The following is an 18844-nucleotide window of genomic DNA, read 5'->3' on the forward strand; positions in this document are numbered from 1 at the left end:
AAGCTCTCACAGATTGGCCAATAGTGTGGCCATTGGGCCACAATGCAGGCTTATTGCTCTAATAACAATTTACTCATCAGAAATTCATATGAAGGCAATAAATGCTTCTTGAGTGCTGAACTTATAAATACAATATATGAATGATAATGATATCATAAATATCCCCATTTTCTCTGGATAATTAAGATTTTTATGAAAGTAACATAAAATATTTTTGTGATTCAAAAACAGGCGTAAAAAGTAGTGCAACAGTCAGTGATACTGGTTCTCAAGATTCTCAGAGGATGACTGAGTGGGGGGCCTGGGGTACAGTATGTGATGCTAGAAAATGAACTTCTATAGTCAATGCAAACAAATGCCCAGGAATAATGTGAGTTTTAGATTATTTCTGGGATCTGACTTTATGAAATAGAAAAACTGGTTCTTCATAGTCTAAAAATTGAAATGTTTTATATCTTTTTTCATTGAAATGAGAGATCTTTTTAATGTTAAAATATGTGCTTTTAATGTAACCTTAAATTTTAGGGATTAGATTTGTCTTAAGTTAGCATTTGGTCATATTTTATAGCTGTTGACATACTTGGCGTTGTGTGTGTTTAGCCTTAATAATTTTTATTTATGTTATAAGTAGAAATGACACTTCAAAGTTTGTGAACATTTTATTAAAAATCAATTATGTCATTCTAACAGTGATTTTTATGTATTCATCCACTATCTTTTATAGCTTATTTTTTACCATTTGCATAATTATAATCATGTTATACTCATTTCTGTATTTGGCATGTTTCACATAACATTATATAATTAACAAATTTCTATGCTCCCCAGATAATTCTGTTTGCTACCATTATATTTAATAGTTAAATCATGTTCTGTCACTTAGATGTACTACAGTTTATTTAAGTATTACCTTATTGCTGAATTTTTGGGTTACTTCAAGTATTTCTTACTATAAATATATGACAGTGAACATATTTTATGCATACTGTTTTTCTCATATTTTAGAACTTATATTTGGATAGTATCTGAAAAGAAGGATCACTTAGTCAAAATTAATTTTTATAGCATATCACATATACATGTAAACTGGTTTCTACAAATGTATCAGTTTCCATGTGAAAACTATGAAAATCCAATAACCTATGAAAATCCTGTCCTGGCAGTATTCCTAAGCATATTTCCCCAGTTGTCAATAATATCTTAACTGTTTACTTGGTTACAAATAACAGTTGCAAAGAATGGCCCTTTGAAATTTTCAGATCTTGACACATTAACTGAAAAGATTTTCCCCCAACTTTCCAGCTTTGGATAAAAACAACCCAGGTATGATAATTGAAAAGGTTCACAACATTCTAGGCAGGCAATTTAGAGATCAGTACCTAGAAATGAAATTGAGACATTTTGGAATGATAAATATCAAAAAAGCAGCCCTCAAATCTTTAAAAGAAAACAGCACATTTTATTCCAAGGAACAAAAATCAGAACATCAGACTTTTCTGCAACACGAGGTATCAGACAACAGTGGTATCTGTACATTTTATGATAGTCAACAAAGACATCTGCATATATAAGGATTTTGAAAATGAAATTCATAAATCTTCTACCCAACTATGAAATATATAAAGAAATGAGTAGTGAAGTTATGTTACTTTTTAAAAAACCATTAGGAAAAATAAAGCTAGATAAAACTGGAGTTATTTTTGATGCTGAAAGTATGGTTACAAAACTGAATGTAGAGGTCAAAAATTATTAGTGAAAGAAGAGGTGATAAAGACAAAAAGATTATGCCTAAAATGACAGATGTTTATAATAAGGATTAGGAAGTGGAAGAAGGAGATGTAGAATAGGAAAGGTAAGCTAACTTCATTTTTCATAGGGAAAGGTAAATAATATTGTCTTACCTTGAATACCTTTAAAACTTAGGATAAAGAAAAGTTGTTTCTTTTTTCTAATTTTAAAGGACATCTTATGAGATGTATATTAGATGACATTTCTGCTAATAAATGAAAGAGTTAAATAATATATAACATGAAAATAGAAGCAAGATGATTTAATATATAGACACAAACAAAAGAAAAGCTTAGGTTTTTTTGTCCATAATATTAATTTTGGACAAAATAGATTTAAAGCAGTGATTATTAAACATACAGAAGAACCCTGGCCAGTGTGGCTCAGTTGGTTGGGCACTATCCAGTGTACTGGAAGGTTGCTGGTTGGATTCTCCGTCAGGGCACATGTCTGGGTTGCTGGCACCATCCCTGGTGGGGGGCATGCAGGAAGCAGCCAATCAATGTTGGCTCTCACATTGATGTTTCTCTCTTCTCCCTTCCTCTCTCTCTAAAAATCAATAAACTATTCTCAAAAAAAAAAATGCAGAAGAAAAGAGAAATGGATGAGCAACAGTTGCAAGGTATTACATATGTTTGAAAAAGCAAGGGAACAAAAATTAGAAACAATATGAAGATATTAAGCAAATGGATAAAAATGTAGACCAAGAACATGGACATTTTATTAAGTGTCCATAGGAAATTATGAAAAGTGATCATTCATTAGACTACAAAAAAATAGTTGTTCAACAAACTCCTAAATACAGAAGCTGTACAGTACTTTTTTACCTAAACACGAATAGGAAAGCTAGAAATTAAAAACAAAAATGGAACCTCAAACCATTTGTAAATTAAAGTGTATCTCTGGTTATGTCTACAAGGGTTGATATTGGTGTTCCCATTTTTTCCTGAATCACCTAATCAGTATAATTTTGGCTTTCAGTTTTATCCAGTAACTGGATAAAATCAAAATTATACTGATTAGATGATTTAGGAGAAAATGTGTACAACAACATCAAACCTTGCAGATGCAATCAAAGGTCAATTCAGAGCCAAATTTATAATTTTATATTCTTTGTATTTAAAAAAGGGGGGTGTAGTTATTAACCTAATTAAAAAGTTATAAAAAAGCAGTAAAACTCATAAGACAGGAGAATAGAGATAATTTTTTAAAAGATGTAAACATACTAACAAAGCAGGAAAAAGTAAACTTTACAGAACAATTCCTGGCAAAGGTAATGGTTAGAACACTAATTCAGTTTAGAACAGAGGAAGCAAATCACCACCTGTCTTAGGACCAATAGCTCAGCAAGACAGTCCAGGGAGGGGGCAGGCTCTGCTCCACAGTCCTGCAGAGCTAGGGTGCATGACAGAGACGAGATCTCTAACTTGAAATAAGTAGGAGGTGCTCGAGACCTCTAACTTGAAATTAGGAGGTGCGCCAGACCTACCACCGAGGCCCGGGAGTGCTGCAGGCCTCTTCTGCTCACATTCCACTGGTAAGAGCTTCGCCCTTGGCGAGAACATGGGAGCCTGAGAAACACAGTGCCGCTGGCTCTGTTGAGCCGTGAAGCAGGGAAGCCAGGCGTGTGTGGTCACCTGCAGGCTCTCAGCTGCTCCAGAGGACCCCCTTTTGAAGTAGGGAAAGTGCTATGCACAGTATATGGATAGAACTAAAAATCTCAATGAAATGAAGTACTCTGGGGAAAATGTAAATCAACAGAATTGAAGCAAATGGAAGTAGAAAATATAAAAAGAATAATGGCCATAATTATTGCCAAAATGTGTTTGTGTTCAGGCAGTTTTACTGCTGCATATTTTTTAACTTTCAAAAAGCAGATAAGCACAATATTATATAAACTACTTCAGAGCATTCTAAAAACAGCTTGCCATCCAATTCATTTTGAGAAGATAGAATAATCCTGATGCTCAAGCTTGAAAAATATAGTACAGAGAGGAAGGTTCTAAACCCGTCTCATTTAGAACACAGATGTAAAATCCTAAATAAAACATTAGCAAATATAATTTATTAGCCTATGAAAAGGATCGCCCATGATGATCAAGCTTATCTCAGAAACACAATGATGGTTTAAGTTTAAGAAAACTATCAGACCGGCCGGGCGTGGCTCAGCGGTTGAGCATCGACCTAGGATCCAGGCGATCAGGGTTCGATTCCCGGTCAGGGCACATGCCCGGGTTGCAGGCTGCAGCTGATCAATGACTCTCTCATCATTGATGTTTCTCTCTCTCTCTCTCCCTCTCCTCTCCTCTCCTCTCTCTGAAATCAATAAAGATATATTAAAAAAAGGAAAAAAAAGAAAACTATCCAGTATATGGTTACTTATATCATGCTTCCCAAAAGGAAATCCAGATAACACCAATCAAATGTGAAAAGTCAAAAACATCCTTTTTTATTCCGATTTCTTTGAAAATTGTTTTTAGAATACTAGGCATAGAAAGATTTCTTAGTATGGTTAATAATATGTATTCAGCCAACAACCAAAATATTTAACTGTGCTTTGCATTAAAATTGTGAAGATACCTACTATCACCAATTTATTTTAATTTTTTTAATTACTGTTTACATTCAGTTTTATTTTGTATTAGTTTCAGGTGTACAGTGTAGTGGTTAGACAATCATATACTTTACAAAGTGTTCCCCCTGATACTTCCAAGGAAGAAATTTGCCTTTCTTTTTTCCTTTACCATGAGTGTTGGCATTTGAAGCAAAATAGAACAAATCTGGCAAATGGTAGGTGAAAGGTTAAGGTCAGCGGTGCGCGGGCTGGCTAAATAAATCTCAGACTGTGAATAAAGAAAAATTGAACTTAAGGAAAAGGGGATGGATGTCCAAAGGGAAGGGCTACACAGCACTGAGTCAAAGGGTATTGGGTCCATGATGGCAGCAAAAATATACTTGGGACAGTGAAACAAAGAAGAACATAGAAGAAGCAGCAGGAGAGCCCAGGCTGGGCTACTTTGGCCACCAAGAAGTCAGAGAGAGAAGGGGGCCTTGGAGACAGGTTCAGGGTGTCAGCCCTGGTGGGGTCCCCTCAAAGGGAAGAAGGGGGATGGAGATGGCGCTGGTAGGGAGCGTGTGATGGGTCCTTTGTCCTGAGCCTATTTATCTCTTTCTTGCAGGTAGAAATCATAGGGGAGGTCTCAGGGGAGAGTCTCAATAGAATATTCACCAGCTTTCCAGGGGTGCTCTTTCAGGGTCCTGGTCTCCACAGATTGGTTGGTGCCAGGGCAGGGGGTCATAATCAGTGTAGCTGGTCCTGAGGCAGCCACCTGGCCACCTGGCTGGTTTTGCTGCTTTTCTGGGCCTGGCGCTGAAATACAACTGAGGCCTAGATGTTATCTTTCGGGAGGAACCTCTCAAGGAGTCTAAACCGCATGACCACCACATGACCAGCGATATGCTGGGGGAGGATAGGTTCTCCTGGGGACAAGGTTCTTGTTTTTCTAGTTTTGCCCCTTGCTAGGCATCTGGGGCTTTCTGCCCTTGTGAGTCTCTCTACCGGGGTTTCTGTACATGGGTTTCTCTACCTGGCCCATCTAGCAGCAGGTTTTCAATTAATGTCACCTAAATGAAATTGCATGCTTTTGCTTAAAATAGAATAACATATTAATCTTTCATCTTAATGTTTAAGAAATATTATTTCTCCTTTTATACTTATATCCTTTATCAGAAGTTTAAAAGTTCAGCATTCATAGGTAAGCAACATTTTAGATAGCCACATTTAAACCTAGATTTCCTCAGGAAATAATAAAATCATTGGCCTTCATTATTAATAACTACCAGTGCTATAGAATAAACATTATTATTTTTATCAGTTTACATACTGGGAAATCTATGCTACAAACATACTGAGATATTACATCTTCTAATGGGATATTAAAAAATGAATGAATACTGATATGTAGGTGAGGACAGTGCCACAGATACACTAGATCCAGGGTTTGTTTTGAGTTCCCCACACTGCGGAACTGTTGGATTTACACTAATCTGTCGTTAGCATATTTCTGGTTCCTTCTTGGCTGCTCTCAGTGTTTGTAACATGTCTACCCAGGTTGAGAGATGAAACCCATGGTTGTAGAACAGTTGTATTTATTACTGCTCTATGTAAGAATTAAATCTAAAACCTTGATTTATATTATAAAGAGTTTTAAACCCAAAGTTTTTTGTACTCCTATGTCATGAAGCCCTAGGATTCAGTGAAATAATTTGTGAGCGAAGTAGACTTTGAATTTTTCAATCTGATTTTTCTCATAATCTATTTATATGAGACTAATCTCTCCAAATCTAATTCCTTTCTCTTATTAAATCTCCTAATTATGTTTTTATACTCACCACCTTATTTTTACTATCAATTATATTTTGGCTACCAAGTGTAGTCTATTAGAAAGTGAATAAATAATGGATTTCCACCTATAGCAGAAAATTAATTAACTTGCTTATGACACATAGAAGAGAGTAATCTAAAAAGAGATTCTGTTTTCCAACTCCTACAACTACCATTTTCAAACTTATTACTTACATATTTACCTATTGTTACTGATGTTGTCATTTCAGATACCTGTGCCTTAAAGCATTTGCTTATATTTTTATCATTTTGTCGTATTATTTGCTTTTTATATATTATTTAAATATAGCATCTTATTAAAGTTCTGTAACTTCAAAAAGTTTAAAGAGACCTGTTTCAACAAAATAACTTAGTCTTATACTAAACTAACGGTTGTATCTTAGTTTACCTCTGTAGGGGGGAAATTACCAGTATTTGTTCCCGGGAATGAAAAGCTGCCCCTCCTACAATCTATTATCATTAGTCTTTGGTTTTGTGCCTTCTCTGTAATGATATAGGTTTGTTTCTCCTTTATTCTTTGCAGAGTGCTGCAGCAGCTCCCAGTCCAGTGCTAGGAAACATTCCCCCAGGAGATGGCATGCCAGTAGGTCCTGTTCCTCCAGGGTTCTTTCAGGTACTCAGAGAAACGGACTAGGAATGTTAAGGTGTAGGAACTCCTGCTTGATTTTATTTAAAGACATGACGGAGAATGAGCTATTTTTATTCTTAAGGTAAACATAACGCTGTGCAGCCAACTCTTGATTATTCAAAGACATTAGCCTTTCCTTCCTGTATTATTGTCCAAATTTTATTCATTTATTTATTTTGCTATTGCATTGTACAAGAAGAAATACAGGAGTTGAAGTGCAAATTAGCCCATTAAGATTTGGTGGGAGAAGAGGCTAAAGATGAGGTTCTGAAATGGATTTTAAATAGCTAAGCTATCCACATCTCCAGAGACTAAAGGTAATCAAGATTTGGCTGTACTTCAAAAATATGGCTAAATCATAACCTATTTACTTACCAAGATTATAGGCTATATCAAAATATTTGAGAATCATCTTTGTGGCTTTTAAGCTGGAATTTTTATTAATATCATTACATCACATTTTAAAATCAGATTTTAAAATATGTATGTTAGTATTTTAAAATTTCAACAAGACCATTTATTTTAGCAATGACGATAATGATTTTAGAATTACAGTACATCCCTTTTTAATTTTATGGTACCCACATCTTAAATCTGACAGTTTCTAACCCAAACCAACAAAGATTCTGGTTTATTTATTTTACTACATGGTTAATTTTATAACACCCTTTGGGAAAATTAGGAGTTAAAAACCAGAGTTGGACGGCATTACAAGAATTAATGTAATGTGCTATAAGAACAGTAGCTAACACTGTAACTGCTTACTATATGCCATGCTTTGTTCCAAGTGTTTTACATATATAAACTCTTAACCCTTACAGTAACCCTAGGTGAGAAGTATATATCATCATTCCCATTGCACAGATGGAACAGCCAACGCTTGATGGATACGTAGTTTGCACAAAGTCAGAAAGTAGCAGGGCTGGGATTCTAATCAAGGCTTTCTGGACTTCTGGTCAATAAATTTACCTTTTAAAGTTTATAGTTAATCGTTACTCATAAAACATTTCTAGCTCATTTTGTTTTTTCCCCTCATGCTCTCACTCCTCTTGCCAAGGGTACACTGGAATTAGTAAATAAATCAGAAGAGTCTACTTGTAAGAGTTAGTAGAAACAATCTCTTTAAGTAGCACTTTAAAAAAGAGGGTGGGTTGAGAAGGAAGTCATGTTCCTTCTAGTCATGTTCAGCAAAATGTATAAACCTATACATTTTCATCTTTACATTTTGTGGAATGAACTCTCCCTTTACCTGTCTTCTGCCCTAATCTTGATAAGAGTAGTTGACATAGAGTTAAATTTGTTGTAATTATTTCAATGTGATAAATAGTTGAGAACTACTCGAAGCCAGGCACTGTGGCAGGCATCTAAAAATGAGTATGTACAGTATGTATCTTCCTGAAGCTCATTGTCTAGCCAGTGAGGCATTATTAAAGAGAAATAACTGTAATACAGCAAGATAAGTGCTGTAACAGAGTAAAATGTAAAGTACTATGACGACCTAGAAGAGAGCTATTAAGTCGGCCTGAATTGGAGCTAAGAGGGGTTTGGAAACAGTTCTTCAGGGAAACAAGCGGAGGAATGATATTCCCGAAAGTGGGAACAGTATAAATCAGTGTGGAGGCAGGAGAATGACCCTGGGCAGAGGTGCTGAGAGTAACACACACAGAAGTGGAGGGAGGGTAGGCAGTTCCTGGGCATGAGCGTGGGAAGATACCCTCCAGCATGCCGAGGAGGGCCTTCTGTGCCCTGGTAAAACTGCAGTCTTTATTTCGTGGGCACGGAAGAGCTGTGAGAAGGGCAGTGACCTGAGTTCAAACTATAGAGCGGGTCAGGCTTTGTTAGGCACCTATGATACAATTATATACAAAGTCCCTGCCCTCAGAAAACTCATGGTATGGTTACTGAGAGAGAAAAGGCCATTAGAGCATAGAAAGAAAATGGCTACATTAAATGTGTAGAGTGTGCCCTTAGAGCAAGTAAGAAGGCCGCCAAACCCCATCTTGGGAGGGGCATTTCAGGGAAATAGTAAATGAAATTCAAATTGGCATCTAAAGATAAGTTTGGCAAAGGAGGCGGAGAGAGAGGGAAAGAATATTCCAGGAAGAGGGAAAAAAAAATTCAAAGACCCAGAGTGGAAAGCAGAGAGACCAAATGTAAAACCGGAGCTTAATTAGCTGAAGGGACAGTGGCTAGTGATGAGGCTCCAGAGGAAACTTGAAGCACCGTATAGGTTAGTTAAGCATTTGTACCTTGATCTTAAGGGCAGTGGTAAGCTACTGAAGAATTTTAAGCAGGAGAGCCTTGTTCATATCTGCATTTTTAGAAAAATCATTTCAGTTGCAGCGTGTAGCCAGGATTGCAAAGGGACAAGCCTGGAGGTAGGGAGACTGTTTCAGGAGGCTGTTACAGTAATCCAGGGGAAATTTAATGATGGCCTGGACTAAGATAGTGGCGGTGGGTATGGAGAAAGATGAACAGATTTGAGTGACAAATAAATGCAGGGATTATGGGTAAAAGAATTCAAGAATAATATCCCGGTTTCTGGCTCTCACCTGGGTAGATGAGATAGCTACCACAAATGAGGAGTAGGATTGAGGTGGAACAGATGAGGTTCCTGCAAGACCTCCTGGAGATATCCCTTAGGCCAGTGAATTTACAGATTTGAAGCCTAAAACAATGATCTAGGCTAGAGAAAAAAATTGCAGGATTATCACCATATTAAGGGCACTTGAATCCACAGAGGTAGATTAATTGTCCTGGGAGAAAGTGCAGAATGAAAGAGAGGGCAATCAACAGAATTCCCAAAACACTGACCCTGCAAAGGTGAACAAAGGCAACAGAATCCACTAGAGAGACTGGATGCAGGGGTATCGGTTGGTTGGCTGTTACAGTAGCCAAGGAAGAGAGTTTGTGGACATATTCAAGAGCAGTGGCAGTGGGACTGGAAAGGAAGAAACAGTTCATAGGTAGGTTTGATGGGCCTCACTTGATTAACCAAATAGGGGTAGAAGAGAAAGAGCTGGAGGAATCAAGAAGGAATCTGAGGTTCCTTCTTTGGGCCTCTGGAAAATTTTAACGTCTTTATTTGACTTAGGAAAAATAAGAGGTAGAAAAAATTTTAGATATCTTTGAGTTCGATACACATCATTCCTCTATCCAGGGAGACCATTCCAGCTAACCCCAAATGCTCTTAACCCCTATTCAACAGGCCGAAGTATGTCCAGTCTCCCTAGAAATGCCTCTTTGAAATATTGAAAATCTCAAACTACCAAACTTTTACAAAGGAAATAGGATGTTATTATCTTTCGGTACATATGGGATCAGACTACTCAAGTATTTCCTAAATATCAGCATTGGTTTCCTGCCGTGATTGGGCCTCGCTTCACATGATTCTGACCTAACAGTTGCTGATGAAGAGTAGCTGCCTTCTCTGAGTAGAAATAGCAACAAACAGTAATAATTCAAGTTCTAACACCAGTTTCTAGTCCAGAGACATATTGAACTCTGAGTTATCTAGAGTGAGGACAGTTTCAAATCCCCATTCTTAGTGAAAAGGTGCAAAGCTTATTTGGGGACAGCTAGAATGGGATGAGAGCAGGAAAAGACTGAACCTATTAGAATTTAACAAATAAATAAAACTAAAGAAAGAAGAATTTGGAACTAGCTTATAAAACACCTGTTTCAGTAGTTCTGAGCTTGACTCTCTAAATAGATAAACATACTCTTTTTATTCCTGTTTACATTGCAGAACACCCTCACCCCCTTCTTTTCCATTCTGATAGAAGTATAGACTTAAATACATTACCAAGTAGAATTTTCACAAATTACCAAGTGGATTTTATAACAACTACATTTGAATAATAGCAATTAACTTAAACTCTAAAATGAATAATTATGATTAATACCTCACACATTTAACAAGTCCATCCTGGAAGTCAGTCTATTTGTGACAGATACTAACATTGTTCATACGTACACTTTGACGTTTTTATTGAAATGGGAGAGCTCCTGTTGTTGAGTAGGAGACCAATTAAGTAAAATCAACGGGAATAGTTGGGCATGCAAAGGAGATATCAATTTAGTAAAATAAAGCCATTTAAAGAAAGTCACATATATTTATTTACTTGGAGTCTTTCATCAAAGGAATAATTTGTATCTAAAACCCTACAAATTCTCGAAGTTGCCTACCATGGAAGTGGCGGATGATTTTAGAGCAGTTTCTTAAGTTGGGCAGTCTTGCTACTGGAGGAGAGGGAGGAAGACTTTCTTAAATTTCTACTAGGCTTCAAACCTGAATGTCCACTGGCCTGTGCGTTCATTCGTCAGTGTTCGTGGGAGATAATACAGTATTGTGGTGTGATGCGAGTGCACTCAGAACTGAGTCTCTGCTCTGCCTCTCCTGTCCCTGTGCCTGAGTCCTAGTCAAAAGTTTCACTGTGTTGGACATTGGAATCATGTTTTAAAAGCATCAGTCTGCTATTTATTCATTTCATAGCATTCTTACTAAAAGAGAGGCAGAGTTTGATTCCTGTAATTGTATTGACCATGCAGCAGTGTTCTTTGAACCAATTAGATTTTCTTCTCACTTATGTCTAATAATCAAAACACTTCAGTAAAATGCATAAAACAGAACAAAGTTCTCATTCTTTTGTGTTTAAAAAAAATTAAGACTGTTAACTCTCTTACCTTATGAAGTACTATAACTTTATAGATTTAAGTAAGTAACAAGAAAACTTCTCTTGTGGATTTATGATAACTTGCGCCCCATTAAGAAAAATAAAGATTTCTTATTTCAACCGAAAAAGTTGGGAGGGTGTGTGTGAAAATACTGTACCCTCCTTTCTTCTTTTTACCACATGAAAACCTTTAAGAAGAATGCTATATCTTGTTTTTATCACTCTACGAAACATCTCTCTATATTTTATATAAAAATCTTTTAATAAGTGCTGATCCAGGTATCTGTGAGTGTAGACCTAGTATGGGATAGGCTTGTAAATATCTAACAATGATCTCGGAATAACCTTGTGTTCATTGTTAACATATTATGTGTTCTCTTAATTTTCATCTTGATACATTTCCTTGGATCTTTAGTTTTCTTAGCTGAAACTGTTGAAAACTAATGGTCTGTTGATGTTCGGTTGTAAATTTAAGGCTTCAACATGAATGAGATTGTATATACTTGTCAAAGATAACGTACACCAAATAATTTCGTTTCATACTGAGATGGTCACCCGCGTTTTAAAATCTGAATTGACGGCGACTCTGTTAAGGTAGGGAATAGGTTGCCGCAGGTTTGCGAGGCTGGGTTTCCTCGGGCATAACGTTAGCAATGCTAAAGCTGCCTTGCCATCTAGTGGTGGTTTGCAGACGTCTCTGCTCGTTCAGGGTATGTTTTCCAAAGGTTTTATTTTTAGCAGGACTGCACTGTAGCAAGCTAACTTAAGGCTGTGACATAGTAATGGCGCAATAAGAAGAACAAAAAATAGAAAGAAATGTCCCCTTTTCTCCACGGTGCTGTTATTGACTAGGAAAAGCTCAATATAATTCACTTCCATAAGGCAATGGAGACAAAAACAAAGCTTAGGGTAATAAATATTCTAAATATTTTAAAAGAAAAAAATCGAAGTGAATCAAAAATAATAAAAATGGTTATTTAATCTAACACTTGAAACTGAAAAGAAAAAATAAAAAGAAATGTTTCTGCAGGCCCTGGTTAAATGTTTCTGGAGGTTGATTTACTTAACCTATTTCTGGAAATAAGCCCTACATTTGTATGGTACCTTCATAACTCAGTACACCCATCTGCTCTGCTATTCCTAATCAGACTTTCAGAATACAGCTAGTTTACTACCGGTGGCACCTGTTTTACCCTATTATGTATACATATAGTTAAATAGTCTACGTGCCTTCTCAGTTCCCTTCTGTTGCTGTTAATCTTCATATTGTCTTCACCCCCAATGGTTTGCCTTTCCTCTTATCCTTACTGACCAAGGCTGTTTCAGAAATTAGCCTTAGGAAATACTCTAAACCTCAGGAAATATTCCCTTTCCCTCTCCCCAGAAGTTGTAGATACTATCTTTGATCTTAGATAACAAACTAAAAGATTAGTTACTATATCTTTCCTTAGTTTGAATAAATAGGATACTGAAAATCTCAAGCAGAACTGAATTACTGAATTATACTGTCTAACATTATCGATATATATAGTTTAAAAATTCAAACATTAAAAATAATATTTCTCAGAACTAAATGCACCAGGATTTAGAGAATGGAGGAGGAGCTTATTTACTTATCAAAGTTCAAGAAATAAAAATTAAGTTTAATTTTCTTAAAAATGTAATTTTGAATCTTTTTTTAAAAAAATATATCTTTATTGATTTCGGAGAGAGGAAAGGAGAGGGAGAGAGAGATAGAAACATCAATGATGAGAGAGTCATTGATCGGCTGCCTCTTGCATGCCCCCTGTTGGGGATTGGGCCACAACCCGGGCATGTGCCCTGACCGGGAATCGAACAGCGATCGCCTGGATCTTAGGCCGATGCTCAACCACTGAGCCACACCCGACCGGGCGTAATTTTGAATCTTTAAAGAGCAGAGATTCTAAATATTAAAAATAGAACAAGTCTTTCCCTAATATAAAGATAAAAGCCGCCTAAAAAGTGAAGGTGCCTGACAGCTGCTGGCTTTGATAATTCTTTCCTGCAGTCGCAGTAATAGTTTTTCTGGCCTCAACTATTAGGACAAATTAAAACTGCTCAGCTTGAGCAACTAAGTGAGCTTTTTCACAAATTGCAGTTTCAAACCACCAAAGACCTTCCAGCGGGGACTGGACAGAGAGCAGAGGAGGGAGAGTTAGGGGTCGAGTCTTTACTCAGGTTTTCCAATTAGGATGGAATGAAATAGTTTCCGAAACCCTTCTTTTTCATTTATGTGTTTGTCAAAGTGAGTGTCTAGGAAGATGTGAGCTTGGCCATCCTAGACCAACATTGGTTTTGCTTATACTCTCGTGCTGAAGGTGTCAAGATATTTAATCTGAAACAATAAAATATCCTATTTTAAAATTATATCTTGGTGAGAGCTAATCTATTTTTCAAATAATTTGAAATTACAATTTTTGTTTTCAAAAATGTCTAACTGAAAAATTTCCCCAGAGTGCTGAAGTTTTTATTAGAGCCCCATGGGGGAAAATACGTATATACATTGCAAATATGCAAAGGCTATTATAACAAAACTTAATTTTTTATTTAATGTTGGTTACAGAAATAAAAATGGTCCATTGTTTGGGAAATTAAAGATAAGAAATATTATAAATTCTCTATGTAGGTGGGATAGATTTGTCTTAAGTATACATTAGGATGCCTTCAGCTTTTTAAAAATGGCTTATCACTGGGTGGTACTCAGGAATCATTTATCTTACATTCTATATCAGGGGTCCACAAACTGAGAAAGCCAAATAGTAAATATTTTAGACTTTGGAGGCTTTCGAGGCACAACTCTTCAGCTCTATTGTAGTGTAAAAGCAGACATAGACACTGTATAAACTAATGAGCATGGTTGTTCCTGTAAAACTTTATTTACAAAAACCAGCGGAGGGCCAGATTTAGCCCGTGAGCCATGATTTGCCCACTTCTGTTCTACAGGAGTATGCTCACCACTCAGTAGCCTGTAAGAGGTAGAGAGGGTGGGGATCCAGGTTTCTCCACGTGTGTCCTGTGCACTGCTGAAGTAAGAATCCTGGGAGTCACTCACTCCTAGTATATCCAAATTCTTGGGAGTTGGGGGTGTGGGGCTAGAAATCCCTTATGTTTTATTGTTGTTTGTTTTGTTTTTAACAGATGAATCTTACAAACTAAAATATGTGAACTAAGTGACTAAGATTGCTGACAATAGTAAGCAACAAATATTTATTGCTGCCCTCATCCCCACATGCTAGAATTACTATTGCAGTAAACAAGATAAATGGAAATCCTTGCCCACATAGAATTTAGTCTACTAAGGGAGACAGTCAATAAGCAAAATAAATAATTATTTTAAAATCTGTGCTATCTTAGGTAGTGATAGGGGGTAGGGAGAAAAGTGAAACCGAAAAAGAAAGTAGGCAGCGCTGCAGAAGTTTTGGCTCAAGTGGCCAGAGAACTATCCATCCTAATTGAGACGGTGCTGTTTGAGCCGAGACCTGAGGGAAATGAAGGAACATGCAGAGGGTTACTGGGAGGAGTGTTCTAGGCTGACGTTCAGGCAAGCACAACGCCCCTGAGTTCACAGCATGGCTGGCTATTTGCAGGGAAAAGAAGGTCTGGGTAGCTAAAGTGGAGTGTTAGCTGGGGAGAATAGTTAGATATGAAGTCAGGTAACAGAAAGCCATGTCACGTAGTCTTTGTAGGTCCTTGTAGGGATTGGGGGTTTGACTCTTGATTAGAAGGTTTGACCAGGGTCATTCTGCCTGCTATGTCCAGATTAATCTGAAGGAAGGATGGGAACAGGGAGACCAGTTTGCATGCCATTACAAACTTCTAATGAGATTATTATGGCCTGGACTAAGGTGGTAGCAGTGGTAAGAAATGATTGGATTCTAGATACATTATGAAGCTAGAGCGAACAGATTTTGGTGATGGTTTGGACATGTGTTGTGAGAGAAAAGGCTAAGTCAAGGGTGACTGCAAGGGTTTGGGCCTATTCAGCTGGAAAAATGGAGTTGACATTCACTCATGTAGGTAAAACTTCAAGAGGAGGTGTGAGAGGAAATGAGAAGTTTTGCTTTGAATTTAAGGTTAAAATGGCTGTTAGGTGTTCATGGGAGGTTGAGTAGAAAACAAGGCCCCAGAGTTTGGAGTTTTCTGTTTGAGGCTTGGGCTAGAGAGATAATTTGGGGAATCAGTAGCATATGGATGATATTTAAAACTGTGAGCCTGGATGACATCATCAGGACAGTGAGAATAGATAGAGACAAGAGTGAGCTCTGCAAGGGTCCCGGGGCACTCTGATGCTGAGAAGTCAGGGAAATGAGGAAGGGCGAGGAGGAGCAGCCCATGAGATGCGTATCCTGGAAGCCAGATGAAAACAAAGTTTCAGGGAGGGGAGAAATGATCAGCTATGTCAGATGCTGCTGCTCATAGTTCAGATTGGTTGAGGACAGTTGACCTTTGGATTTAACAGGGTCATTGGTGGCCTTGATAAGGCAGTTTCAGTGGAGCAGCGGGGTTGAAAACCTCATAACCTCCAGTGGATACAGGATAAACTGGAAAGAAAGAAATTAGAGTCAACAAGTATGTCTAACTCTTTCAAAGAGTTTTGCTCTAAAGGGAAAGAGAAATGAGGCAGTAGCTGGAGGGAGACAAGGGGGAAGTCAAAGAAATGCTGCTGGGAGTGAAGTGTTGGCCTCGTAAGCTGCCCATCCCTGTGGAGGGACAGCTCTGCTGGTACCTGGGGGAAGAGTGTGTCTAGGCTGTGCCCAGGTGTCATCCATTCTACCCAGGAATCAGGTGTAATCTTGCATCCAAGTTACAATGTCAGGGAACGGAGTAATCAGATATCCTTTGTGCAAGTAGGATACTTACCAAGAAACAGTGAAATAGAATTAATTACTTAGAATGCCTGCAAATGTGAACACTGTTTTCTGTCATTTTTATATTCTATAAATGATCTCTCACATTACAAATACCTTTGACATCTGTAATTATTTTTCCACTTCAATTTGTCTTGTGAATTTTGTTGTGTACATGTATCTATTTTGGATACGTGTGTTCCAAAATGTATATTTTAAATTGGAGATGGAGAAATACCTTTAGTTTGTGCAATTAGAATTCTCTCATCTTCTTTATTTTTATACTTTTTAACATTAGTCAAATTAATAAACTCTAGTTTCAAAAGACTTTTTGGTGCATTCATAATTTATGTAAAAATCTGTTCTGTAGAAAGACTATTTTATATAGTTTAGACATGAGTTGAGTCATTTTAGGTATGGGTTTCGTGTTCACAGGTAAGTAACCAAGTGAATATGAGAGTATCATTTTATTTCTGTAGAAAATAAAAATATACAGGGGTGGGGCAAAGCGGGCTACAGTTGTGAGTCCACGAAACAGTTTATTTTTGTATTATTATTTATTAAGTATTATATTTAGTTATTTGCATTACAACTGTAAACCTCCTTTTCCCCACCCCTGTACTTAATCTGCCACTTGCATCAGAGCCCCAGCTCCACAGGCCAGTTCCTTTAGCAGATGTTGTTATCGTTGCATGTGAATTTGAAAGGACTCGCAATCGGTAGAAACTGTCCCAGCTTACCGGGATACTCCAAGGGTCAGGCGAAGTAGCATTTTCCTTTTGCAGGGGTACATTGAGGGGGATGCTCTATCACACACGTGCATCTGAAACGAGGTTACGTGCACGGGGTAGGGTAAAATAAGGGAAACAAAGGAAGGGGACACTGTCTCATTCTTTAATGAAAAATTAAGAATGGTTTATGAAGTTACTGTTTTAGCTCCTTTTTCAGTTCAGTCAGTGACAATTTATCCTAAATTGTAGGTCTCAAATACGTACTTTCATACCCATTGTGGTGTTGCTTTTTAATACACTAATGCAGGTTGATCAGTCCTGTGACTTCAGGCAGCCGTGGGAGGCAGCACAGAACCAGAGCCAGCTTGCGAAGGACTCGAGCCACTTGTCTCACAGACACCAAAACATGTGTCTCTGTGTGTTTGTGACTATCAATTGATCTAAAACAAATTATTAAAGTTTTTAGAGAATACTATCAAACTTATAGTTTACTAGAACAGCAGCCAGCACAGTCCTCATTCACAGTCCACAGGTCCGTTATCACACACTTGTGTCTAATGTATGGCAGTGACGGCTTCAGAAATAGAAGCTTTTTGAAAAGGCCCATAATGTAAATGAACAATGTTGATGCTTAGACTAAATCCCTATCGAAAGAATCAACCTGAGTATCTATGCTGAATTGCCAAAATAACATCTAGGAAACTAGATCTGTTAATATTTTACAGTTATTTTATGAGTTGCTTTAATTGTGTTGATGAAGATAGAATATCTAAGCTGTATGAGAGATAAACTACATATTTATGCTTATCAGCAGAATATGCCAGCACAAGTATGTCATTTTGTGAGCTAAATTAGTTTAATACTAGTTGGAATTAAAATGTGTTAATCAAGAGTGTCTTATCCACTGGGGTGTCAGTAATGTCTAATGGAGATTTTCTTGAAAATCAGAAAAGAAACTAGACCAATTAAAATATATAAATTGTAAAGTCACTTTGACAAAATTTATTTGATACATAATTTATGCTTCAGTACTTTTCTACAGAAAAAAACTCATGAAAAAACCTCATGAAGCATCTTATGGAATCATAAATATACAAATTGTGAATGTTCTTACTATGTATAAGATGTCTGAAATGAAATACTCAAGTCACAACATTCTATAATGATTTTTCAAAATAATATTCTCAGTAGCACATGACTTCAAGAAACAACACATTTAAGAAAGAGGGAAATTCAGAATAGCAAAATAGAGAATAGAAATCTATATAGAAAAATCATGTACAGCAAAAAAGAATTGAATTAACTAAAAAATGGACACAGAATGAATAAAAAGTAATATTTAGTTTTTATTAAGTTTATGCTTTTGGTTAAATCTTACAGTGAATATATTTGCATCACTTTTCCAGCACTGTAGATAAATAATCATAATCACTATATTCATCATTTTCTAAAATTCTGTTTGGATTTTTTTCCTTGAAAGAGACTAGAATAATTTTTATGCCATAGAGTGTATCTCTTTCCCCCTGTGTCTTCTTAAAACAGTACATCAGAAATATCAGAAGAAAGATTAAATGTTCCCAAAGCCGTGTCTGCCTAGGACTAAGTAATGTAGATAGTCATTCTTTATGTAATTAATATAATTACTGAAGAGAACTCATATTTTTTCAGGCTCTATATCACTTTGTACTTTGTATTTCTGCCTAAATGTTGATGGAAGGCAGATTACTTTTTGGCAAATAACCATTTTC

General features: G+C 36.8%; 1 protein-coding gene across 13 annotated transcripts in view; it reads left to right on the forward strand.

Annotated features, from left to right (window-relative positions):
* Window positions 1–18844, forward strand: part of SSBP2 (single stranded DNA binding protein 2) — a 238143-nt gene that overhangs the window by 157839 nt on the left and 61460 nt on the right. For 9 of the 13 annotated variants that reach the window (XM_081132885.1, XM_081132877.1, XM_081132888.1 and 6 more), the window contains exon 5: window positions 6717–6806. The exons of the other annotated variants lie outside the window; for them this stretch is intronic. In XM_081132885.1, the coding sequence (XP_080989011.1) occupies window positions 6717–6806 (90 nt within the window). The remainder of the gene's footprint in view (window positions 1–6716; window positions 6807–18844) is intronic. 13 annotated transcript variants of the gene reach the window in all.

This window comes from Miniopterus schreibersii (assembly GCF_964146895.1).
Source record: "Miniopterus schreibersii genome assembly, chromosome: 3".
NCBI lineage: Eukaryota > Metazoa > Chordata > Mammalia > Chiroptera > Miniopteridae > Miniopterus > Miniopterus schreibersii.